General features: G+C 35.5%; 1 protein-coding gene across 1 annotated transcript in view; it reads left to right on the top strand.

Moving 5' to 3' along the window:
• CEP128 (centrosomal protein 128) overlaps nucleotides 1-26,701 on the top strand; it is a 111,756-nt gene that overhangs the window by 29,056 nt on the left and 55,999 nt on the right. Inside the window, exons 14-19 of the mRNA XM_051806346.1 lie at nucleotides 8,971-9,321; nucleotides 13,337-13,987; nucleotides 19,891-20,055; nucleotides 22,537-22,713; nucleotides 24,278-24,337; nucleotides 26,001-26,193. Of these exons, the coding sequence (XP_051662306.1) occupies nucleotides 8,971-9,321; nucleotides 13,337-13,987; nucleotides 19,891-20,055; nucleotides 22,537-22,713; nucleotides 24,278-24,337; nucleotides 26,001-26,193 (1,597 nt within the window). The remainder of the gene's footprint in view (nucleotides 1-8,970; nucleotides 9,322-13,336; nucleotides 13,988-19,890; nucleotides 20,056-22,536; nucleotides 22,714-24,277; nucleotides 24,338-26,000; nucleotides 26,194-26,701) is intronic.

Genomic DNA, 26,701 nt, shown 5'->3' on the forward strand with positions numbered 1-26,701 from the left:
AAAGGCCTCAAGTGCTTCTATAGAGGGTAAAACAAGCAGAACTCGTTTCCTGGTGCCCATCAGCATTGGTATTATAGCTGGCCTATAAACTCCAGACTAACCCAAACCATTCTGTATTTTTGGTTTGTGGGGCCTGAGAAATTCCAATTACTTTGGAGGCAGGAATTGTGGAATAAAAACCCACAGAAAACCAATTACTTTAAAATTCTGCTTGTAGAACATGCTTTCTTAAGAGTCAGAATGATTTTCTAATACTAATTTCCTGCTCTGAAAATACTCATGTGAGAGTGCTCAGTCGGGGTCATTGTCATTGCTCTGAGTTAGAAATCTTTGACTTCCCTCATTTTCTCAACAGAAAATACTTTGTTCTTCTTATCTGCTTCCCACTGCCTTTCTCCTACAGAGGCAGTAACAGGAAAATAGCTAGTGTGTTTTTCTTTTAATGAGACATCAAGGAGTGCAAGGATGTGAATTTCTAAACTCGTGTTCTAACAAAGCATTTTGTCAAGCTCTTCTAACAGCTGCTCCTCTCAGATAGTCTGATTCCCAGTTGGAAGTGACCAGTCATGTTTGACTTTGGTGTAATTTATCTTTGTTTAATGGGAGGATCTAACTGCACTTGCCTCTGATGTAGATGTGATACTAGAAATTTCTTTTGATTTATTTAAATGTCATTGTTTTCAACAATTTGAGTTATGTGTTGTTCATTTAGTCCCCAACAGTTGCCATAAAATCACAATGTGATGTAAAATAGAGAGGATGAAAAGGTTAAAATGTATTCTTAAACTCATGTTTAGAAGTGAGTTCAATCTTAAATTAATTTTTAAATTTAATAGAGAAACATTTTATTTCAGTTATTGTTGTTTATGTGAGCATACAGCTGTGAGATCTTGCAAATGTATACAACTATCTTAAATACACTTTTCTGCATGAAACTGTATAGATATTGGGCTGTTATGGTTGACTATTATGATCTAATTATTATGACTAAGAAATAAATGAAGTGCACGAATTATAAGGATGCAATACCCTACTTTCTGCATAAGTGGTTTTAGACTCTTATGCCTGTGAAATTGTTTGATTTTCTACCTCTTCATTCTAATAAGGTCTTAGTACAGTCAGTTTGTTAAAATATTTCAGATTTTCTGAGGGAAAATTATTGATGTGTTTATATAATATTAGAATTCTTCAGTAATATGTCTTTCAGTCTTATGAATATTGATTTGTATTCTCATTAAAATTCATTTTATGACTTTTCTTTTCTTCTACAGATGAAACTGTTAGCCAGTTATTGTCATTATACAAGCCAATTAAGGTTTCTGAAAATCAATAAGTAACTATTTTCTAAATTTAAAGATATCTTACAAAATATAAGAAATCAGTACTTCTGCAGACCAGCCTGTATTGCCATGTCAATGTTCAAATACTGCAATAGTGCTCCAGATAGATCTAAAATGAACAGATGCTATTTGCTTTGATGAACTTTCTCTCTAAAATCACATATCAACCTGGGGGGGGGAAAGATGGTTTTGGTGTATCTTGTATGATGTTATCTTTCAGGAAGATTAGCAGTTCAAGCTTTGGAAAAATATAGAGAAGCCATCACTTAAAGAAATTGATTTTGTGCAGCATACTTTTTACTGAATGAATGTACCTTTTGACTGATTGGATGTATCTGTCTTTGATTATTCAATTCACAGAAGTTATACTTGCATGAAAAATCTAAATCTTCTGGATTAGTGGTTCCTAGTGGTTAGATACATTGTTTTGCAAGAGATGCAGATCAGATTGTGATAATAAATTAGTATCTGGGGGTCTGTATTTGGAAAAATTAGTTAGAGAATAATTAGGTTCAATAATTAATTGTTGAAAGCATTCCCAATGACAGTAGTATGATTGCATAGCATTACAATCTGGTGGCTGTACTGCTGAGGTACAGGGCACCAAAAAGAAATGAGGGAGAAAAAGACATATAGATCCACTTTAGGTGACTGATCCAATTAGTATGGTGGGGTGAAATGTGACTTTCTGTATTCCTACCGGTGTAGAATGTTTGCACATAGCTGTGATATAAGGCACTTGTTCTGTAAACTGTAGCAAATGAGTGGTCCTCACTTGCATTTTAATTGTTCACGTGAGTTTTAAGAAATTGTATACTGAATACTCTCTATGTAGTGTTTTCTATACCTAGGATGAATTTTGTTTTGTAGTTTGTGGTGATTTTAGTTTTAAATTGGGTGTCAAAAACAGGGCAAGAGTATGATATGAGTAGTCAAACTAGGGACTAGAAGTCCAAACTGCAGGAGTTTCTAGAATGGTAGTAATCACATGTTTTGTGCCTGTAGTGATTAGTTTACACTTCAGGTAAATAACTAGTCTATAACTGGAAAATGTTGTTCTCTTTCTCTGCCTCCAGTTTCTTATGAAAGTTGAAAGCTAGATTACATGCTGGGATATTGGATCTGTAGAAAACTAGATGCACAACTGTTTTACCTGGGGCAAATGTTGCATCTGAGTTTGTTCATCATTTCTGTTCTGTGTCAACTCTAGCCAGAGCCTCTCAACTGAAATGTCTGTGGCAGTGTTGTAGTCTGAGGGCTCATACAAACTTTGTAATTGGTACTTGCATTTAGATCTCTGGAGCATTAATATGCTGTACTCCCAGGATTTAGTAGCTAATCTTAATGACATTTTTTAACTGTTCCACAAAAATAATTATCTCTTATAAAGATCTTCAGATATTAAAGCCAGGAGGAGAGTATTTGATGTTATATTGGGGGTGAATTAGTTGACATGAATATTCTAATACCTTCCCTTGGTTCTGTTAGCAGTGAAACTATGAAAATAATCAGATTAGAAAAACTGAGACCCAGAATCATCTTGTGTAAAGATTGAGAAGAGATAATATACCACAATCAGTTTTTCTTCTGAAGTAATCACAATGCAAAGTATGCTAACAATTGCTGTATATATACGCAATATATTTTACCAACAAAATGTCCTGAATATCCTGGGTTGCTTCTGTCAGGAGAACCTTCATCCATACTGTTATAATGTATGTCACATAATATTATCATACTTCTGTTGCATCTAGAGAAGCTCACTGAGTTCTCTGTGTGACTGACCTTGAGCCACAGAAGACACTGGATACTCCTTGGAATCTGAAGTGTTTAATCTGTAAGGTCAGCATTTGTCATCTGTATAGAATTTTTTTGGAATCACAGGTGCTTAGTAATTTGCCACTTGGAAGGGAAACTCAAGTGTCCAAGGAATGTAGTTTTTTCTCTTTTTTCCTAATGAGTGCAATCTCCTGAAATTGCTTGTCCTTTCTCTTAGATTATTTCAGTCTTGTTAACTACGATAACAATTGAGAAAAAGAAAATTGGATTAATATTAGAACAAACAAAAAAACCCTCCAGCAAACAACTCCAAAACACCCCACATCTCTGTATTCTTGTCATGGAGAAATCCTTAAAATATTTACATTCTGAATTGCCTAGAAGGGTAATTCCAAGATAGAAGTGTGAAAATTAGGGTATTCTGCAGGGTCTAAAGTAAGCATCACTCTGCCAAATTCTCCTGCCATAGTAAAAGGGCAGCCTGCAAGGCTCAGGGCACAACTGTATCGTGGGGAACCACCATCAATATGTGCATAGACATGGTTGTGACACTGAGCTCATTGTCCAAACTTCAGAACTGAAGACGATATCTTCAGACTCATTCCACTGGACATAGACCTGCTTACAACTTTCAGCACAAAGTTTAAAAATGTTCTCAAAACAAAGATGGAGACTGAGATCTTTGATAATTCCAATTTCTTTAGCACTAACACAACTCTAGGCACTGTAAATCTGAAGAGACCTGGAAGCTGGGTTAAGGTGTAGTCTGTGATCAGGACTGGTGTTTCTCTTTGACCAGTTCCCTCAAATCCCACAACTCTGGAGGCTGAGAGCAAACTTATGTTTGTTGTGTTAGGTATTTAATTTATTTGTCATTTAGTGCTATGTACTTTCTCTTCTCCCTGCTATGTCATCCTAATGAAGGGCAACTCCTTTCTGACAAGTAACACAGTATTTCACCCTTAATGCAACCTCCCAAACAAACCAGCAAAAAAAATAATGAGAACCCTGTGGTGCAACATTTGATTATAATACCAGAGTGGGTTCCTCCCAGTCCCTGACCCAGCATCTGTCTGAGTTTCAGCCTGTGCTGAACTTGTATTCAGTACTGCCCTGGCCACGGCTGCAGTGGAATGTACATACAAACAGCTTGGCAAAGGAAGCCGTCAAACTATGTGTCTTACATTAATGATATGCAAGAGAAGTGTAGGGAACAGAATAAGGGTCTCTATGTAACCTTTGTTGATCTCACCAAGGCTTTTGATACTGTGAGCAGAAAAGGTCTGTGGCAGATTTTGGAATGTTTAGGTTGTCCCCCCAAGTTCCTTAAAATGATCATCTCACTTCATGTGGATCAGCGCGGCCAAGTCAGATATGGCAATGCACTTTCTGAGCCCTTTCTAATAACCAATGGTGTGAAATAAGGCTGCATTCTTGCACCAACTCTATTCACCTCAGAAAGTCTTTCATCATCCCCATATCACCATTGGCCAATCAGAGCTCGAATCAGTCCAGCAGTTTAATTACCTAGGTAGCCTCATCTCCTCAGATGGTAAGATTGACGGGGAGATAGACAACAGGTTAGCAAAGGCATACAGTGCTTTTGGAAAGCTTCATAAGAGAGTATGGTGAAAGAAACATTTGAAGAAAAGTACAAGATCAGTGTTTACAGAGCCATAGTGTTGTCTACTCTCTTATATGGATCTGAATCATGGGTCATCTATTGCCACCACCTGCGTCTCCTAGAATGCTTCCATCAACGCTGCCTCCGTACAATCCTAAATATCCACTGGTCAGATTATGTGACCAATACATCTGTTCTAGAACAAGCAGCAGTCACAAGTATTGAGGCCATGTTGATGAGAACACAGCTGCGATGGGCAGGGCACGTCTCCAGGATGAAGGACCACCGCCTCCCTGAGATCTTGCTTTATGGTGAACTTGCCACCGGCTGCCACATGAGAGGAGCCCTGAAGAAAAGATACAAGGACTCCCTGAAACAACATCTCAGCCTTGGCCATATTGATCAACATAACTACTCTGGCCTCCAGTCAGGAGGTCTGGAGACACACCATTTATAATGCTGCTGCTTCCTTTGAGAAAGCACGCAGGATCACTCTTGAGGAGAAGAGACAACACAGAAAGAACCGTATCTTGCAGAATATACCACCTAAGGAGTCTTTCTGCAGTGCCTTTTGCAATCGAACATGTCTATCTTGTATTGGCCTTTTTAGCCACCAGTGTGTTTGTAACAAATGTGGATAGAGCCTGTCCCAAATCTTTGTTCGCAAAGCCTAGCCGTGATGACATTAATGACAAAATTTTATGATGTATTGTCTGCATGCATTTTTAATTCACTTTACAACTGAGAGTCTGAGTTTCTGAAAGGAAAATGAGGACTAAAAGGTTGAAGGGAAACAGAATTGGAACTCTGGCAGATGTCTGTATACAAATGATATAATATGTGATAGGGAAACAGTTACCTCCTTACTCCAGGTGTTATTCCAATATTCAAGAATGACCATATGTGCATCCATAGTAGGATGCAGATATAAATGTTTTGTGCAAGATACTTTGTTATTTTAAGAGAAAATGGGTACCTTTCAAGACTGAAGGTCTTGGCAAACTTAAGAGAGTAGGCACATAGCATTTACTTCATTAAAATTTTATATATTATTTTTTGAAAGTATGCTAAAATTGAAAAATGTGATGCTATGCATTAGCTTAATTAACAGGTTTTTTTAGTTGTAAAGATTGTTTAGAAAGAAATTAAAAGCTGAAGTTTATAAGATCATCATTGTGAAATGAAATTGCAAGGTCATACTTTCACAACACACCACTGCCAAGTATGATGTTGTCCCAATGACAACAGCAATTTGCTTAACTACTTCTTGCTAACAAATCAGTCTTAATTCTCATAAGGTCAAAATTAGGGACTAAAAATATGTAGTATGCTTAATGGAGTTTTATGTGTTGTATTAACTACTTACTCTTTGCTGATAATAAAATTCCACAAGAACCAGTGATCAGTCATTTTCTGAGTAGTGTTTGTCTGAAAGGGATATCATATTTAGCAAGGTAGGCTCTACTGACCCAGTCATTAAATGAAAACAACATGCTTTAAAATGGTTCTAATGGCTTTCATTGTTGTAAAGGGTTGCTTCAAATCAACCACAAGGTTGATATGTGTAGGCAGGTAATGACAAATAGTGAGGTGATCGCTTGTCTATAAATGTTCTGTTAGAAATGTTACTTTGAAAATTGTAAATAGTCATCCTGCTTTTTTATTTTTTTTTCACAACATACCTAGAAATTGGGATTGTGTGTTGAGATTTTTTCAGGAACCAAAAGGCACGATCATAATCTTTGGGTTTTGTAGACAGCTAAACTCTGTACATAGACAGTGAGGTTTGAAGTATGCTCTTAAAGATAAGAATGTGGAGGCCCTCTGTTTCTCTATCCTCTTGCTTTGCAGAGAAGGCTGCAGGAAATTTTGACTTGCTTTGCTGCTGATTTCAACTATTGGGTCTGTGCTGGCTTAACTTTTCTAAGGAAAGTGCAAACTATTTGCTAAGATCTATCATATTTACACATATTGTAAAAATAAAACATTAAAATTCACATTTATATTGGTACATCTGTGTCAAAATTAATTTTTCCTCCTCATGCAAGTAGCTCATATTGATAAATTAGTTGCGCTTCAAAGTAAGTAACTAAAACAAATGTTCCACTTTTTTTATTATACTATAAATCAATAAATTGGAGATTGATTTGCTTCTACACAATTACATGAATGTTTATAGTTAATTGAACATTGTTTTTTGTGTTTAAGCTTAGACTCATTTCAGTAAAAAGCCTCTGGGGGCTGTACTTCTACTAATGAACTGTATTCTCTGGGGGAATTGTATATAAATAAGTATTTTTTAATGATGCAGAGCTGAGCAGTACATCAGTTTAGGCTGATATCCTCTATGGTGCCTCCAGAAAGACACAAAATGGGAAGTGATAATGTTATTTATAATCACGATTGAAGAAATGATGCCCCATTTTAGAAAATCTGTTGAAGGGTAAATCTGACTGTATTTTATCAGGCTGTTTCGAACTTCTGCTATACTCAGTTTATATCTTTATCTTTAAAGAAGTATTATAATCTATATTTTCATTGGAAATTAAGCTTGTTTTGATTAAAATTGTAGCTTGTGAGCTTTTTTTTGGTTGGTTGTTTTGTCTTATGAATCAAGACTTTTTACAAGGTTAGACCTGGTAATTTTGCCTGATGAGCTCAAAAATGCAGTTTAAAATAACAGTGAAGAAGAATACACGTGGAGTTTTTTCTAATGTATAGAACCATAAATCTAAAAAGACTCCTGTTTTATTTTGCCACCTGCGTAACATTTTCTCCCAACTATTCCATAAACTTTACCTATTGTTTTGTTATCTGTATCTAAGTTGTGTCTTAGAGCAGGAATGTTCATCCTACAGATAAGCAAGTGACTGTCCAGTGGATAATCCTACTCCTGCTTTGCAGCATGGGTACACGTAGCCAGATGGATGAATTGTTCTTGGTTTATAGCATCAGTCCCTTCCTGTCTGTATTTTTTGACCACGATCTGTCACATGCAAGAGTGCACGTGCAGTTGTCTTTTCAGCACAGCAAATACCATCCTGAAAAGATTGGTACAATTTACTGCCTCCCAGGAGGTGATGGCCTGGTTTTCAATAAATAAAACAAATCCAACAAACCAACTAAGAAGGAGCCCCAACCAACAAACCCAAGTCTCCCTCCCTCCCCCAACCTCGTGGAAGGATCTTTATCTAAATAGTTATTCTCCATGCATCTGTAAAGTTGCTTATTCTTTTCTAGGCAAAGTACTTTTCCCTTGTCTCTTCTGAATTACAACCTGTTTATTTTAGTCTATATGTGCAATTTTATTCAGTCATTCTGAAATCTAATCCTGTTCTCAAGTATTCAGTCCCTTGAAGCTTGATAATATTTTTCACTATAGATCAGGTCCATCAAATTCATCTATATAATTAATGAAAATATTGAATGGTATGAAAACAGTCTAAATAGAACCAAAATACAGAACACTTATATGAATTTCTACATGATGATCTTAGTAAAATACAGTTTTGCTAGTGTAGCTTCAATAGCTGATTTCTGAAAATGTCCTTGCAGAAGGTTTATGAAGAATATTTTTCCTGAGTTGATTGAGTCCTGAAAAATGTAATTTGAGAAAGGCAGCACTTGTTATTTTTAAAATTAATGGTTCAAACATCTTTGCACTTTGTTCTAGAAACATCTACCAAGCAGCTGGATTCTCTTTGTATTCAGTGCTTTCAAATATACCCTTATTCAGCATGTTGCTTTCATAAAGGCAACCAGCATAAAACTGAGTAACAACTAGCTCATATACTGTAGATTACTTTGGGTGTGATGAATACTATTGTTTCCTTGCCAGTTTTCTTTTTTCCTCTCGTCTGCTTACATTCGTCTTCTTCCATTTTAATCTTTGGTTTATTTCTTATTTGTGTAGTGTGTAACATATGGTCAATGACTCCATCTAAAACCTATAATACAGAAAAATAACAAGAACAACCAGAAGAAGAACAAATGAAGGAAGGATAGAGTAACTATATATTTTACTTCATCTTGAAATTAATTCTTCACCGTTGCAGAGGTGGAGATTCTCTGGGCTAACAGGGCTTTCCTTCATAGTCAAGCAGATCTTTTATGCTATTCATATTTTAGATAGAAATGTAATTTAACATTGCTGTATGTTGTTTGATAAGGTTTCATACTGCATATCTTTGGAGTCAGAATGTTTGTATTTTTTTATGCTGATTCCAGGTGTTAACGTCTGACCTGGAAAACAAGGAGAAGCAGCAGGAAAAAATGCTGGACCAGCTAAAGGAGATACAGAATTGCTACAAGGCTTGTGAGAATAGGTGTAGACAAACTGAACTCCAGTCTTCTGAGTTAGCTCAACAGGTCGAAGAAAGTACCAAAGAAGCAGAACGGTGTCTCTCTGAATTCAAGCACTCAGAGGCACTCAGGCTTGAGACTGAGAAAAAAAGAGAAGATTTGAAGGCGAGAGCACAGGAAGCCATCCGCCAGTGGAAGTTGAAATGTAAGAAACTGAGTCGTGAGACGGAAAAACAAAATGAAACTATCAATGACCTGATGGAAAAGAATAGTCAGGTAAGGTTGGTTGATTTTTTTTTTTTTGTACCCTTTCCATTTGCTTTAGAAATGAAGATAAGGAATTTATTTATGCAAACCGTGACTTAAACTGCCTTCTGCCTTAAGTTCTGGACCAAATTTTCTGGTAAACTGTAAGACAACTAATAGGTGGCAATATTTTTTAGCTATTATGCAGTTCCACATTCTCTTCTTTTTCTGGTATTTATTCCAGTTTCTTCACTTAATCAAAGCTTTCCTCTTGTAAAGAAGAAAATTTCTCTATGAATGCTGCTCTTACTTTTCAGGTGTTGATTAATGTAGTTTAGCTTATTTTTTAGTTAATTTTTGAGGAAATAATGTGATATTATTTTTTTTAAAAACTTGAAATCCTACTACATAATAACCCTCATTCAGCTTATGCTTTATCTCATGTAATGGACAGTGGTAAGATCTTTAAAAGAAGGTGTTTACTTTCACCCTGTGTGTCAGATTGATAACAGACCTTAATGCTATGTGACCTTTGGCACAACTAGAGTACTTTTAGTTCTTTTCTGTATTTAAGCTCTTCTCAGACTCTAGGCTTAGTAATGACATCTTCTGTTGCCAGTAAAGACTATAAGTTCCGAAATATTATAAGGACTGCAACTCAGTTTGAATTTGATATGTGGAGGCAGAAAAATAGATTTTTTTTTTTTGTTTGAGAATGTGCAGAGAATTTTTAGCAAAATGGAGATTTTAGCCAAAAAAGACACCTAACCTGCATTTGGGATGAGCATGCTGCTAACATCTACTGTGCAGTTCCAAGGTTTTTCCATTGATCTAGTTAGAGAGTCTGTGTTCCTTATATTTTTGTAACTTTTCTTTTTTTTTATTGCTCTTCATGTGTATTCAGTTTCAGCCTCTGTATTTTTCAGAACTTGTTATTTGAAAATTCAGTTTGTTAAAATTGATCCTGTCACATTTCTGGGCCTTTAATTTACCTCTGTTCAGTATGGTAAACCACTTATTCATCTCTTTTTCCTCCTATAAAGTTTCTCAGGCAAAAAATAAGGGTTTTTTTTTGTTTTTGACTTAAAAGAATTTCTTGATTTGTTCAGCTGCTGACACTGCTTTAAAGACAAACACTCACATCAATGCTAGTGCTGATCATTCTGTCTTGGAATAGTAGCAGAAACCATCATTCTGTTGGCAATGAGTCTGCGGGTCTGTATTTTCCAGTGGCTGGGTCAAAAGTTGCTTGCTGCTATAGTGGCTAGTACAGTGCTAAGCTCCATAATGTGAGCTTTAATCTTAACTCACATGCTCTGCTGGTGCAGTCTATTATATTGTATGGCTTTTGTTTTTATAACACTTCCCTCACCTCTTTTCGTGTATTTTCTCATAGAATTCATACAATTTAGATTACTAAATCTGATGGGCTTGAGATGTCTTCATCCTCTGCTTTGTCCTGCTCCAAGACTGATGTTTTCAAGGAGTATATGGGGTGCAGTATTGGATTTCTGTATTAATCCTCTGTTGTTTCTGATCCAGTAACCTGTTTGGAGGCTTGTACATGAATGTATGAGCATGGTCAATGCACAGGAGAAGCCACAATGGGGCTAATACTGGGTTGAAATTAATAAACTCTAGCAGAGCTAAACTGTGATTGCTGGGGTTGCTGTTTCTCTCCTGAATTGCCATTCATATTCCTTACTTTTTATTATTGTTTACTCTATCCATGCTCCAACAATTCATTCCATAGTAATCTTGTTGTATTGGTTAGCCTGAGCGCTTGTCTGGGGAAATAAGGTTTGCAAACATTTAAGAAGCTGGTCATCTGTTGCCTAGGAAAATGGAGTTTTTAAGGAGAGGAGGAAAACCTGAATCATTTAGAAATCATATATGTCTATCAAATGGACAAATAAGAAGCAAAAAGTAGAGGCAAGTTATTAATAAGTAACAGTAGATCTCCAAAAGGTTCTGAAATCATTGTTCATGTAAATGCATGGACAGGTCTTTGTAGTGGCACTTGATAGTCCTGTCCACATTGAAATTTTCTTTGTTACATAAGACTCCTTGATGTGGATTTTACCACTTCTTTCTTATATAACAAATACATTCAAATGCTAAATGCAGTCACTTTGTTTTAAACCTCTTTAAAGAAATACTGTCTGTATTAGTTCTTATTTTTAAAGTTGTCACCATCTTGCCAACAAATTTGAGGTGTCCCCAGTTAAGAAGGTTTCTTCATTTGAGGATATGTAATATCAAATGAACTGTGTACCATTGTGGAGGTTACAAACAATATTTCATGTTCTCAATACAAAGTTGTAAACAGTTTCTGTATGAGGATATAATCAGTCAAGATGCAGCATTTATTATAAGATTCGGGGAACTAGATGAACATAATTTAGAGAGCTTTGAAATATGTAGACAACTAGCAACCGAGACAAAATTCTGTAAAAATAAGTAGTAAAGAAAAAGAAGTGGCATTCTGTTGTCTTTGATTATTGTAAGAGGACTCCAAAGGGTTGATGGCAAATTTTCAAAATTGGGTTGCAATCATGGCTTGCAATTTTATGAAATATTCCAAATATTTGCAGACAATGGGTGGGCTGTAGAAAAATAGGTTAGGTTTCATTCTTTTGGAGATACGGGGATAATTTCGATAAAGTTTTGTTCATGTTGTTGTCCTTGATATTGGTTGACACTGGAATTTCTAACATCTTGTGTCTTTTGGAATGAATTTTTCTTTTAAGTATGGAATGTAGAAAACATACTTACACTCAGAGCAAGTTACTTACAGGTTTTATTTTGAGATGTTACTGGGTTTTGTTTTTGTTTGGTTTTGTTGTGGTTTTTTTTAGCCAAATCTTTCAATTAGAATTACAGTTTTAGGAAAGTCTTTTTGTTTGATTGGGTTTTTTTCAGGAAAAAAGCATGATGGTCATGACCCCATGTCCTCAATTTATTAGTTTTGCATTTTGCTTTGCATTTCTTATTTTTGATGTAATTGCAAATTGTCTTATTATTTTTAACCTGCACACTTTTTAACTCGATTTGCCTTTTTATTCTGGATAATTTCAAGTAATTTTGCTATATCCATAAGAAGTAGGCGGTGTTTGTAGATTTAGTAGAAATACTTAGTAAAAGTCAGTATAAAATTTATTAAACCTGTTTGAAGAATCCAGTAGTTTGTGATACATCAGAACAGATTGCCCAAACAGGTTGCAGAGTTTCCCTCACGGGAGATATTCAACAACTGTCTGGACTCAATCCTGTACAGTGTGCTCTAGGATGACCCTACTTGAGCAGGGAGGTTGGACCTAATGACCCACTGAGGTCCCTTCCAACCTTACCCATTCTGTGATTCTGTTGGTATTTGTAATATAAAATATATCAGTATTGGAAAGAATACCCAAATTCTTAAGCTCCTTAGGAAAACAGTAGGATTTTTGTTACATTTGACTGATTTTTATTTTGAAGATGACGTCTTCATTTCTTTGCTTTGATGCATGAGTGAACCAAGCTTTTAACTGCTATTAATTCATCTACTGATTAATTCATCAACTGTAATTTTAAAAAAAAGTTAAAGTGGGTATACTTCATATGTAATATTTTAGAAAGTAAACAAAATAAATCAGCATATGGTATGGACCTATAGGTAAGATGTGTGTGACCAATAGTCCTCCCTGTATTCTGCTGTAATACCTCATTTCCTCTGTCTTGCTAATTAGAGGAACCAGTAAAGAAACTCTTCTCAGTCTGCAAAGAGAGAATGTGAGAAGCAGGGAATTAACCAAAACTATCCCTACTTGTGAGGCTAGATAATTTAAGGACAAGTACAAATTTGAGATCACAAATGTTATGTGTCTAAATTTAAAGAAACACTGAATACATTTGAACCGAGTTCATGACAAGCAAAATTTTTGTATTTTCACAGAACAAAGTATGTTAATTTTTCCTTAGACATTCCTAATGTCTAAGGACATCTGTCCAACAATTATCTTTAAGAACTTTAGGTCACAATGGATTTCTTTTTCTTATTTCCTAGGCCCTCAAAGAAAAGGATGATCTCAGAAGTCAGCTTCTCTCAGCTATCCACCAAATAGAAAACCTCCGGAAAGAGCTGAATGATGTGCTTACAAAGAGAGCCCAGCAGGAAGAACTCCTCCACTGTAAAGAGGTAAAACTGAATGAAATGAAGTCACACGAGGTATCTCTTGAAGAAGAGATCAAAGAAGTTCAAGGTACTGTAAAAACATTGGAGAATGAGTTGAAAAAGCAAGTCTTTCTACAAAATCAAATGCAAACTGAGAAGGAACACTTGAAGACAGAACTTGCAACTATTAACTTGATCCATAAAAAAGACCAAGAACGACTCTTAGAAATGCAAGCAGATGTAAAAAATTTAAGCTCTGTACGTGTGGAACTAACAAACAAAATAGCAGAAGAGGAGAAAGTCAAAAAGGAATTACTTAAGAGCCTCTCAGATCTCCAGAAACAGCAGGAATCTAAACGTGAAGAGATGACTTCAGCTAACAGGCAGCTGAAGATGGAAAGAGAAGTTCACCTACAGGAGTTGGCAGATCTTAGATCAGAGTTACAAAATGTCAAAATCAAACATGAACAAAAGGTTCAAGAACTCATGAAACTCCTTAAACAGGAAAAGGAGGATGCAGAGGCTCAAATTAGAATGCTAAAGGTACTTATTGTGAAGAATTCCAATGTCAGACTCCCCCCCCCTTCATACACCCCCCCACATGCCCCCTACCAATGAATGACGAAGATAATAGAGTATGGGCTTTAATGCACTTAACACACGTTTTATTCCAGGCCATCATAAAAGCTTAAAGTTCAGGATAAAAAATGTAACAGTATCAGTTTTTGGTCAAACTCTTAGTTCAACAGTAGTGAAATAGGTATGTCTGTGGTCACAACAGAAGGAAATATATGGGGCTGTAGTGTTTTTATACGGCGATTGAGTGAAGTCGCAGGTGACTGAAAAAAAAGTGAAACATTGTACCCATCTTTAGAAAGGGTAGAAAGGGGGACCCTGGGAACTACTGACTTGTCACTCTCACCTCTGTATCTGGGAAAATCATGGAACAGGTCCTTCTAGAAGCTATGCTAAGACACATGGAAGATAGGGTGATGATTTGGGACAGTCAGCATGATTTCATCAGGGGCAAGTCCTGCCAGACCAACCCAGTGGCCTTCTGTGATGGAGTGACTTCATCAGTGCACAAGGGAAGGGCTGCAGATGCCATTTATCTGGACTTCAGTAAAGCCTTTGATATGGCCCCCCACTGTAAGGCTTGATATGCATGCAGGTAACCCCAGGCACCTGTTTTAAAGAAAATTTATTTTTACAGTCAAGAACACTGCAATACAACTGGCCTAGAAGGCAAAGGTGGAAACCCATTTTGGTGCTTTTATAACAACAGCTTTTGTATGTGCAATAAAAGCCCAGGCTGAATTCTTCCGCTGGGCTTTATGGCCTGCCTGGCAATCCTGCAGGGGCCTCCAAGGGTGTCTGTGAGAATTTTATCACTTGTGGCAAGGGAGTTACCTCTCAGCAGACAGATAATGAGAACATCATAGCACCCTGCATGAGAATTAATTCCTTCCCATGTAAAAGCTTTTCCCTGGGAGCAAAGGTTTCCTTGAATGGGTGCTAAGCTCTCCCTCCTTGATATTTCTTCCGAAGGTCTTCTGCTTCTACAGCCACATCCTTCTCTTTAAATTGGAGAGAGATGGATTTGGTGGGTGGATTGTCAGGTGGGTAAGGTATTGGTTGAATCCAGAGAGCAGCGATCAGTGGCTCAGAGTCCCAATGGACATCAGTGACAAGTGGTATCTTTTCTGTATTTGGACCAGTGCTGTTAAATATCTTCATTAATGACATATGTGAAGGGACCAAATGCATCCTAAACAAATTTGCAGATGTCACCAAGCTGAGTGGTGCAGTTGATACACCTGAAGGATGGGATGCCATCTAGAGGGACCTGGACAAGCTCAAGATGTGGGCCCATGGGAACCTCATGAGGTTTAACAAGACTGAGTGCAAGGTGCTGCACCTGGGTCAGGGCAGCCCTGATATCAATACAGGCTGGGGGAGGAACAGATTGAGAGTGGCCCTGCTGAGAAGGACTTGGGGGTGCTGGTGGATGAGAGGCTGAACATGACACAGCAATGTGCACTTGCAGCCCAGAAAACCAATTGTGTCCTGGGCTGCATCAAAAGAAATGTGGCCAGCAGGTCGAGGAAGGTGATTCTGCTCCTCTACTCTGCTCTTGTGAGACCCAACTTGGAGTGCTGCATACAGCTGTGGGTCCCCGGCACAGGAAGGACAAGGACCTGTTGGCACAAGTCCAGAGGAGGGTCACCAAGGTGATAGAGGGATGGAGCACCTCTCTTGTAGTGAAGGCTGAGAGAATTTGGCCTAGGAAAGAGAAGGCTTTGGGGTGCCCTCCTTCCAGTATCTGAAAGGAACCTACAAGAAAGATGGAGAGAGACTTTTTACAAGGGCATATAGTGAAAGGACAAGGGGAAATGGCTTCAAACTGAAAAGCAGTAGGTTTAGATTAGATATTAGGAAAAAATTCTTTACTGTGAGTGGGGTGAGGCACTGGAACAGGTAGCCCAGAGAAGTTGTGGATGCCCTATCTCTGGAAGTGTTCAAGGCCAGGTTTGATGGGGCTCTGAGCAACATGGTCTGGTGGAAGATGTCCCTGCCCATGGCAGGGGAGTTGGAAGGAGATGATTGTTAATGTCCCTTCCAACCCAAACCATTCTATGATTCTATGATGTTTAAATTGCATAGTGCAGAAGTACTGTCATTGTATCTGGAAATACTTTCAGAATGTGAATAGTAATGATGTCTAACTCTGGTTAAGTTTAATTTTGAGAGTTGTTTCTATTTCAAAAAGTTTTAGAATTACCCATATCTGTAGAATTTCTCAGAGAAGTGTTTATATAGTAAATGATGAAATATAGCATTTTATTAATGAAGAAGCAAATTAACGTCTTTAGTTTGTATCATTTGCTTCTGATATAAAGCTATTGCTTTGGGAAGAAAACAAGCATTTTAGTGGCTTTAAGTGCTCTGAATAAAATTGAAAAGTTAAGTTGAAGTGCTCTAAACTGCAGTTAATTGTCAACAGCTGTATAAGTTTACATTGCACTTCTATTGAAACAATTTTGATTACATGGTTAAATATATATGTAGATGTTTATAATAATAATATTAAATTTTATAGTTATTTTAATGGAGATGTTGGTTTTCCACGTAAGTTGTAAATTACCAACATGTTATGAGTGACTTCTGAAGCACTGTATATATATAGTTTTCACCTTAGTCCCATTAAATTACAAATTTACTCATCAAAATTCTATCAATTTAACCATAAAAAAGCTATGAAATTCTTAATCAAAGCTTAAGTAATTCATGATCTACTTCATCATAAGTAATGCAAGCATATTTTTCCTTTATATTATCACAAATATACTTGTTAAAAATGCATATTTCCTACATATTTTGCAGTTATGAATTGACATAACTTAGAAAGGATATTTAGTTATTTATTATACCATTAAAGATATAAGATATAATGTACCATATATGGATATAAGAATTGACAGTAATTCTTAAGCATCTGGTACCACAGAAACCATTTACTGAAGATAGCAATAAAAAGAAAACTAGATGATTGTTAGTGGAAGGATCATTAAAACCAAATATTTTGACAGCACTGTTTAACACAGAGGACTTAATTTTTCATGTGTATAGCATTATTTAAATGATCTGTTGAAATATGTGTTTTGTCTTTGATAATGACTCTGAAATTAAGGGTGTACATTTGACAGGGGAGAGAAGGAAAGTGTATTTTGGGTGCTAGAAAAAAAATTGGTTGATTGTGACTGTGTTCTTCTATGAAATGGCAAATCTTATGGTAAGGACCTTGATATTTTACTGATTGTTGAACCTAAACAGAATATGAAAAAAATTAACTTCCTTATTTCATTTACAGTGCCATGACTTTCCCAGCATCCTAAATCTACATACATTTTTTTAAGAGCAGAGGGTTTGAGGGAGATGAATTTTCTAAGATATTAGAGTAGGCAACTTTTTTTGAAGTATACAAAATGATAATGCACAAGATTCTCTTGATTGAGAGAATCAAGATTGTAAGTAAAACAAAAAAGAACATTATATCCGTCTGTAGGAAGATCTGATGAGAACATATCATCCTGCAGGTGATTTTGTTACTTTTTGTCTGAACTCATCATTACATGGCAATTGGATTCCAATTTTATGGACATACTTTTCTTCCAAATTAAGGTAAACTTAAATGCATTTTATCTTTTTTTCTTTGTATTTAAATATTGTGGGGTTATGGTAGAGTTTAGGGAAATCCAGCAGAAAAGGCTGGGGTTTTTTTAACCTATTATCCTGGTGTTTTTTTGAGGCTGGTGTAAGTTTTTGTACACAGCAACCAATTGTCTTTTACAGTAATAATCTTGCCCTTATGCCTCAGCCTCATCCAACCTTTGTAACTGTTTTTGAAAAGGAACATACATTAACCTATCCAAAGATAGTTAAAGCTTTAAAAAAAAGGTCATTTGGGAGACACTTGAGGAGTACATGGAAATTTAAAATATTTGTAGGACCCAAAGCCTTTAACTTAAAAGAGGATGCATTTATGAATTACTTTCAGGAAATCAAAGTATAGAGCCCTGTGTTTAGAGGACTAACTGCTGCATAGGTTGTAAAAAGAGGTGACTTTTGATTCTTGCAGTTCTTACCTCCTCTGTATGGTAGTTTCTGCCTCACTTTTGCTTGGTTCTCTGTAGTACTGCACTGGATTGAAAAAATATTAGGTGGTTAAGTAGTTTTGGGGTAGTAGGGAAGGTACCATAAGAATAATGTATGATGCAATAGAACTGGAGAAGAAAATAAAATTTTGTATGAGATGTCAGTGTTAAGAAGGATCTTACTGTTTCATTACGAAGGTTCTGGTGCTTTAGCTTTTAATTCAGTTTCTGCTAGAACATCCTAAATGATTCGCAACCAATGCCCCTATGATGTCTTATTTATTATTTAAAATGATAGGTATACTAGGCATAGGAAAGTTGTTTGCTTAGTGGTCCCCGTTTGGCTATGTGCTCAGAAGCTCTGAATCTATCCCCTAATTTTACAACATATGCTTTAAAAATACCCTTGTTTTCTTAGAATGATGACATGCAAAATGTCCTTATGCCTGACAGTGTTGAAGTATCTGAAGTATTAATCTTTAAGGTTATATAGAGTTATGTTATCTATACGTATAAAATTCTGTACATGTATTTCTTTTTCAATTGTTTTCTATACATTTTCTAAGTGTGTAGTTCTTATTTTCCTGAAGATTGTCAGGTGTGGAAATTGGATTCAATAAAGATCAATTAAATTATGGTCACATCTGCTTTGTCCATACTGAAAATTAATAAAATTTAACTTTCTCCATTGTGTCTCAAAGGTAATACAAGTGAGGAATTTTGTTCTTGCATTGTCTCCATCTGCATAGACATCATAATGCAATTACCTTTGGTAGGAATTGAAAAGTTGATTTTGTAAGCATATTCACAGAAAATGTTTTGGGCACTGCAGGCTTGTCTTTGTGGTCATAAGTCTTTGTAGACCTTGGATGCCAAAGTTCTTTCTCAAATTTTCCTTTGGAAGAGTTTTTGTATGTACTCTGTTAGCTTCAGCATCTAAATTAATTTATAAAACCTCTCTCCTTACCCTTCTTCCTCAGAGGAGTTATACTTATAGTGCAATTGGGAAATAGAATTTTTGCTTTTCCTCAGAAAGGAATTTACTTTGCAGGTTTATTTGTGTGTAACTGCATCCCACAACTTATCTAATATGAAACTGGTTTGAGTAATATGCATGTTAATTTGCTTCTTTGTTTTGTGGTTTGGGGTTTTTGTGTTTGTTTTTTTTTTTAATTTATTTTCTAGATATTCTAGAGAATTTCTCAAGCCTGTCATTTTCAGTCAGTTATCTTTTGCACTGGAAACAAATATACTTTATTCACTCACTCTTAGGGCTTTCAAGGCCCTTTTAAATGTTTTCTTCATTTTTCTCTGCAGTGTTTTTATGAACAGTGTTAACCCTGCACTATAATAGCATTAAACCGACACAATTTTAGAAATTAAAAATACTAAATCTTTGCAGTTGTTTCCTTGCAGATATAAATTCAGTATTAGTTCCTGAAATAAAATGATAGTTTTAGACTTTCTGATTCCAAATTATTTCAGTAATGGAAAAGTTGCATAAATACTAGGCTTCTCAAAGTGATGTAAGCTGATGAGTGTAGCAGAGTTGAAATGCAGAATCTGAGACTTCTGTTTACTGCTTTTAAGACACTATATGGTTCTACAGCTCTATGATACATATTTTCCATGTTCAGATAAGTGATTGCACTTAATATAACTTAAATGTAAAAAATTAAATTGAGTTATCATTCAGTAATAATCTTCCACTGATTTAAAACTTCAGAGTCTGGATGTGTTTTAAAATAACCCATAGAGTGACTTTGTAATCTGTTTTCCCTTTACCATCAGGTGGAACTTTTAGAAGAGAAAAACATAGTCAAGACTCAGTGTCGACAACTGGAAAAGATAAAAGTTGAGTGTGATAAATTGACAGAAGAATTAACCCAAAATGAAGAAGAAAATATAAAACTAAAACGGAAATGTGAGTTTGTAGAACAAGAACTGGAGAAAAAGGTAAAGTTAACTGGTTTAACCTTTGGTCTCTCTGCTGATAAATACCTAAAATAAGTGATGGATTATAGAAATAGATGGTAAATTTAAATTTAAAAAAATACATGTATGTATTAAAGAATATACCCAATCATACTGTAGTACACAATTTCAGTATAAGTGAAAGAAGACAAAACTGCTTTGGCTGGGTTATGAATTGTATCCTCCAAAGATTCATTAATACTATTTCAGACTTGAAATATAAATCCTGTTCCTCCCTGATATCTAATATAGGTAACTAACAACTGTTTAACCAACCACTTCTTGTTTTCTTCACATTTTTCTTAAAGATGCAGTGCAGTTATGAATATTTTAGAGCTAATTTGAAGTAGGTACAATGTAAGCACAGTAAAAGAAATTCTGACTAATGTTGGGGTGGAGGATTTTTGTTTTTTGAAGTATGGAGATAGAAAAATCTTAAGCCTGGCATTTCTTTAGCTTAAACTAATAGGAAGTGTTTTAAAAGCTCAACTTGTCAGACTAATAAAAAGTGCCTCAAATGAAAATTCAAAATATGTTTTTTCTAGGTTGGCATTTTAGTGCTAGAATATCTATTATTCAGGAAATATGTTTGTAGGAGTGTACATAGGCTTCTTTAGTTGGTTGTGAACTAGCTCCAACCTTACCTAATGTTGGGAAGATACAGTTTTTAGACCAAGTTTTTGTCTCTGAACTGAAAAAGGATGTAGAAGCTTTTGAGAACACAATCCTATTATCTCAGCCTTTGAAGGTAAATGCAGAAGGAGAGTTCTACTTGATTACATTAATTGATTAACTTAAGAAAATATTTACTGTTGTGGTTTTGTTGTGGATTGTCAGAAGAAGTGTTAGGATGGAGTAAATAATATTACCTCTTGAGAAATCTCAAACTAGCATAGTGGCATTGACATGTGATGGACTCTGTTCAGTGAATAATGAGATAACAGAATACTGACACTGGAAACATATCTAATATGATCCTATAACTTTCATAGTACTGATGTAGGTCAGAACTGCTATTTCAACTGTCATTTTCATAGTACAGAAATACTGAAATCTGTGCATCTTAAAAATCTTCCTTCAGTTTGAAAAAACTACTGATTCAAGTATTTTTGTGTTAATTAAATGAAAAAATCAGACTGTTTATCAGGTATGTGTTTTCACATTTGTAGGTCACCTACATTAAAAACACCTATTTTGCTAGTAGAAGTAACACCTATGCATAAATATGTATACAACCTCATGAAAGGAGGTAGCAAGGAGGGTGTTGGTCTCTTCTCCCAAGTAGCAAGTGATAGGACAAGAGGAAATAGCCTCAAGATATGCCAGGGGAGGTTTAGATTGGGTATTAGGAAAAATTTATTCACACATTGGAAGAGGATTCCCAGGGAAGTGGTTGAGTCACCATCCCCTATTTAAAAGATGTAGATGTGGTACTCAGGTGTGGTTGACTTGGCAGGGCAGGATTTGCAGTGGATTCAATGATCTTAGAGTTCTTTTCCAACCTAAATGATTCCATGATCCCATATGTATCCCATTCACAGAACCTGTATGTTAGACCTAGCTCCATATTGGTGTCTCATAAGAGCAGTGTGTGAAGATTTCCAACAAATACATTTTAAACAGTTTTACCTTGTCATTGTGAAGGTCCACAATTAATAAAGTTTCATAATTATTCTTACTCTTCTCACCATTCTCAGTGCACTTGCATACACTAAAATATTCCTGTTAAAGTGTTTGCCCTTCACTGCACTGCATCCTCCTGATCTCTGCAGCAGACAGATGTGTTTCAATATCACTTTTTCTCACAAGATGAGGGTTTTTTTAATATTAATTACAATGCATAATTCAATGTTTTGTATAATCTGCCAGAAGTTTTCTTCAGTTTTACATGGTGGCGCTATCACAGATATAAAAGAAGTGAATCTGAATTTTAAAAACACAGGTAACATATTTAATGAACTTTCTGACATTAGATAACTTAAAATGCTTTCCTTAGTGCTACTCACTGTCCTATGAGATATTTTTTGAGTAGTTTTCCTTTGAGAGCACACTGACCGCCAATAAAATTTACCTTTAGGGATCTCTTTTCTGATGATAGAGATTAGATGCTTGTAACTGGTTCATGGCAAAAGATAATAAGTATTTGTTATGGGCTCTCTTTCTACTTGTGGGAAGGAGATTTGTAATAGAATGTTTATTTTTGACTTTGAAAATAAGCTTTTTGATTGTTGAGTTTGGATTTGGTAGCAGTTTATTCGTAACTGATTTACAAGAGAATGGGGAGAATCAAGAGAAGAACTTATGAGTGCTACTAGAAGGTATTGTTTTCCCGTGGCAAGGAATTGAGCTTTGCACGAATGAGTATATTGTGATTATAAGATTGAAAGATATATTGCTAATGATGTATGTTATATTACTAATGCAGTAATTTCTCTTTGTTTTGTTTTTCCTCTTTCACTCCAGGAAAAGCAGATCAGCAATGAGGAAGATCATTTGAGAAAGATGAGCGAGGCCAGACTGCAGTTTAAGGATCAGCTGCGTCACTTAGAAATGGAACAGCAATCCATTCTCTCCATGATAGGAAGTGAAATTGATTCTGCTTGTGAAATTTTTTCTCGTGACTCTGTGGAAAAATTCAAAGTAATTCTAAGTTTTAACTTAGTAATTCTAAGTTTAAGCTGCAGGCTTTGTTATTTTCTTAATGAAATTTGTAGTAGAACTTGTATTCATTGTTGTCACCTATCACTTAACTGTATAGATAATTTATGGACAATAGAATTATGGATATTTAGGTGGTTCGGAGTGACATTGCTAGGTCATATATTACCAGTACTGCTTTCTTTTGCAATTTCTTTTTTTAATAGTTCTGCTTTTGCTTTAGTGAGAGGACCTTACATCAGCCAGACTTTTGAGGCAGGTTTTCCTAGGCCATGTTCCTAGAGTTGGGAAGTCCCCCAAGGAAGACCTAAAATGCATTTAAAGTTGGGGGAAAATGAAAGAAAACTGTTGTTAAAATTCATTTAGATGCTTTGTTTTTTAAGTAGAGAAGTAAATGCTGGAAATGAAAAGAATTTATGATCTCCTCTTCTGGGGAGCAGGTCCTTGTATCCAGAAAACTCTGACTTAGATTTTCAGGAAACTGGTAGCTTGCTGTAATTTTTTCTTCGCTATTTTATTACTTCTTCTGCAACCCCTGTCTCCCTCTAGCTTTTCTCCTGACCATTCTGGTTTGCTCCCCAGGTACAGAAACCACTCTTCCTCCCTGCACATGATTCTACAAGACTAATCCTCTTAAATCAACATTGTACATTGCTGAGAATAAAGAAAACAGAGTCTGACTCAGCTTGTCGCCACACTCAGTAGCATTTTGGACATTCACAAATGCTTGACCTGATGGCTTTTTCCAGAGTACACTCAGATTACATTTTTTTCTATTTTGCTGTTTAAACAGAGGATACTTTGTAGTTGCTGGTCACTTGACTGGGCTGGGCTGCTTTTCAAACAGGAATTTTTCACCATTGACACCATTTCTCCACTTACCTATGGAGCTGGGATGTTGCACCACAAAACCAGATGAAAATTATAAGAAAAAGTATTTGATAAACAAGCTTTCTGCTCTGTATCCTTACATATAAGGGTTTTTTTTTATTAAATCTTTATCTGGTATAGTTGCCACATTCTTGATCATTGAACCATGCCTTCTTGGACTTGCTTCCCACCTCCTGCTGAGTCTTTGGCTTCTGGATAAAGTTTTGCAGATCTCTGATACAATTCTTCTTATTTATCCCCTCTAAGTTTTGACCACTGACAAAGTTAAACCAGTTTTGAATCTGAATTTTTGACTAGACAGCAAATATGAAAACAAATGTTAAACAGTTTTGTGGTGCCTGGTATAATTTTTTTTTTTTTAAAGAAGGTAAGAAGGTTTCTTTACTGTATTTTCCTCTGCCCAATACTTTAGATATTGGCAAGGTTTCTAAAAGGTTTCATACAAGTTCTTTGCTTCAAGAAGTTGGCACTGCAACTGAGGTGAGCAATGAGGAATTTGATAGATAAATACTTGTATTAAGAGAAGTTAAATACTAGGCTTAATCTTCCCTGACAAAAAATGATTTATTTGATTAATTTCCAGTAAGCAGAAAACACTTTCTCCTTTCTGTGTCTCATTCCCATTTTTATGTCTTTCTTTCATTCTTTTCCATAGGCAATATCACTTACACCAACAGTTCTGAATGATCCTCATCGCTGGTTAGCAGAAACAAAGGTAATAGTCAAACCTCCTGAAATTTTACTGAATAAGCTAATATCCAACAGTTGTGCACCCTGAAATAGTGGGAGGTGTCCCTGCACATGTCAGGGAGTTGGAACTAGATGATCTTTAGGGTTCTTTTCAACCCTAACAATTGAGTGGATGAGTCTGTGAATAGATGGGTCTGAATCAGTTGAAAGTGTGTTTGAAAAGGCACTTTTGGCAATAATTCTGATATTCCCAGACTGTTATTTCAACTGACGGAATGATTTTCCAAATTTTTCAACAAGAAATAGCTGTCTCTATAACAAAATAAATAACAATGTTCTTTTCACAAAAAAATGCATTGAAGTAACTGCAGTGATAGCCTTTAGATCTGTTTCAATTATTTTCAGACAATGAAAACATGAGAATGTAGTTGTCAGGTTAAGTTTCTCTTGCAGCATTATTACAAGGCAAGAAATTATTTAAAATAAGGCTGTTATTAATTAAATCTAAAAGATATTGGATTGGATTCTTGGGAAATGAACTATTTTCCTTTCCTCTTTGTTTGAATCTTTTGAATCCTGTAATGTGTGTGCAAACATCCTTGAAAACATCTTCAAGGTGATGACTGGTAACTCATAAATCTTGCCTTTCATTTTGCAGCTTTTCTCCAGCTCCCCGAACTCACACACATAAACACATTTCTTATCCAATATCTTTTAAAAGAAATAAGTTTCTCATGATCAAAGGAGAGCACAAGAAACTGTGGAAGACAACTTCAACTTTTTTTTTTTTTTTGCTTCATATGAAAAGGTCAAAGCCACAGGAGAATTGACCTAAGGAAAAAAAATTGTAAATGTTTGCATGTAAGAGAATTTAAGGTTATTGTGTCAGATTTGTAGACCAAGAAAGACTACCACTAGATAGAAGAGATAAAATTAGATTTGAAGGAGAAAGGTTATGCAAGAAGTATTTTCTTTTTTTTAATAATATGTCTGTCACTTTTTCAAATGAACTTCAAAGAGCACCTAAAATCATTTGCGTATGTTTCTCACTTAAGTTTCTTTAGCTGCTAGAGGGAAGTCTAGAATGAATGACTACTTAAAATTTCACTTTTATTTTCTTTTGGTTTTAAATAGGCAGTGTAAAAGTATTCCATTTGATCACTTCTAGATTTACTATATTGATCATGACTTTATCGATGAGCTCTTATTTTTCTCCTCTATGTGAACCTTAAATATTAACTTCTGCTGACCAGAAAGGATTGAATGTCACTTTTTTAGAATGGATAAATGCTTTAAATTCTGTCAACATGAAATAGAGAGAGAAAAGTATTCTGAAAGGAAGAAGTATCTCTTGGTGTCTATGTGTGCACTAGTTCAACCGGAATTTCCATACATAAACTAGGAAATTCATGCTTCTGATTTAAAAAGAAATAAAATCATATAAAAGAAAATCAGTGTATTGGTTTTTCACATACAATTATCAACCAAAATATGTCATTTGAGACTATTGAAGGTCAACGTATGTTCTCTTAATATCTCTGAATGTCCCCTTCTATTGTTATTATTATTCAGTAATAGGTACAAATTACTAATCTTTGACTCCAAAGATAATTTGGTCAGTGAACAGTTGTGTCCTCTTATTTTCATTAGAATTCTTTACTTTTTATTGTCCCATTTTTTTAATGTAGACTAAGCTTCAGTGGCTGTGTGAGGAGGTAAAGGAGAGAGAAAGTAAGGAAAAAAAGCTGCGATGCTACTTACTGCAAAGCCGAGAACAGCTCCAGCACTTTACACAGATGAAGGAGACTGAACATCAGTCTCTCTTTAAGCAGATAAAAAACCAAGAAAAACTTCTGGAAGAAGTTCACAGAGAAAAAAGAGGTATGTTGCTAGTTCCATTTTTCATTTTTGTTAATAAAAGGGAGAAAGAATTTAAAAATTGTAATTCCTGTGGCACATTTGAATATATTTAATCAATCAGTTATTGAAAACTGTAATTTGATAAATTGCTAGTGGTAACCAAGAAAAAAGTTAGGGGTTTTTGTTTTCCCTTACTGACAAAAAAAGGCAAATATAATCAACTATGTTTCAACCCAGTACAATGGCTGAATAACACAAGAGTTCGCATCATGCGCAGTGGATATAAAAATTATTTTTCAACTGTACCATCTGAGACATTCCATGACCTGGGCAAAGAGGAATATACAAGAGTCTGAGGCAGTGTGAATTAGATTGCTGTTTACATAGCTCCTTGTGTCATGGTACAATCTTTGATTGTATTCTATTACCTCAGTTTCCAAAGGAAGGTGTTACCTCTCAGGTTTTCTTGTGTTTTCTTTAAAAGGCTTTTTTCTGGCCTTTATTCAGGGCTCCATACTGATATGATGGG

This window comes from Manacus candei, unplaced genomic scaffold (assembly GCF_025592945.1).
Source record: "Manacus candei isolate 608988 ecotype Guabito, Panama unplaced genomic scaffold, ASM2559294v1 h1tg000067l, whole genome shotgun sequence".
Lineage (NCBI taxonomy): Eukaryota > Metazoa > Chordata > Aves > Passeriformes > Pipridae > Manacus > Manacus candei.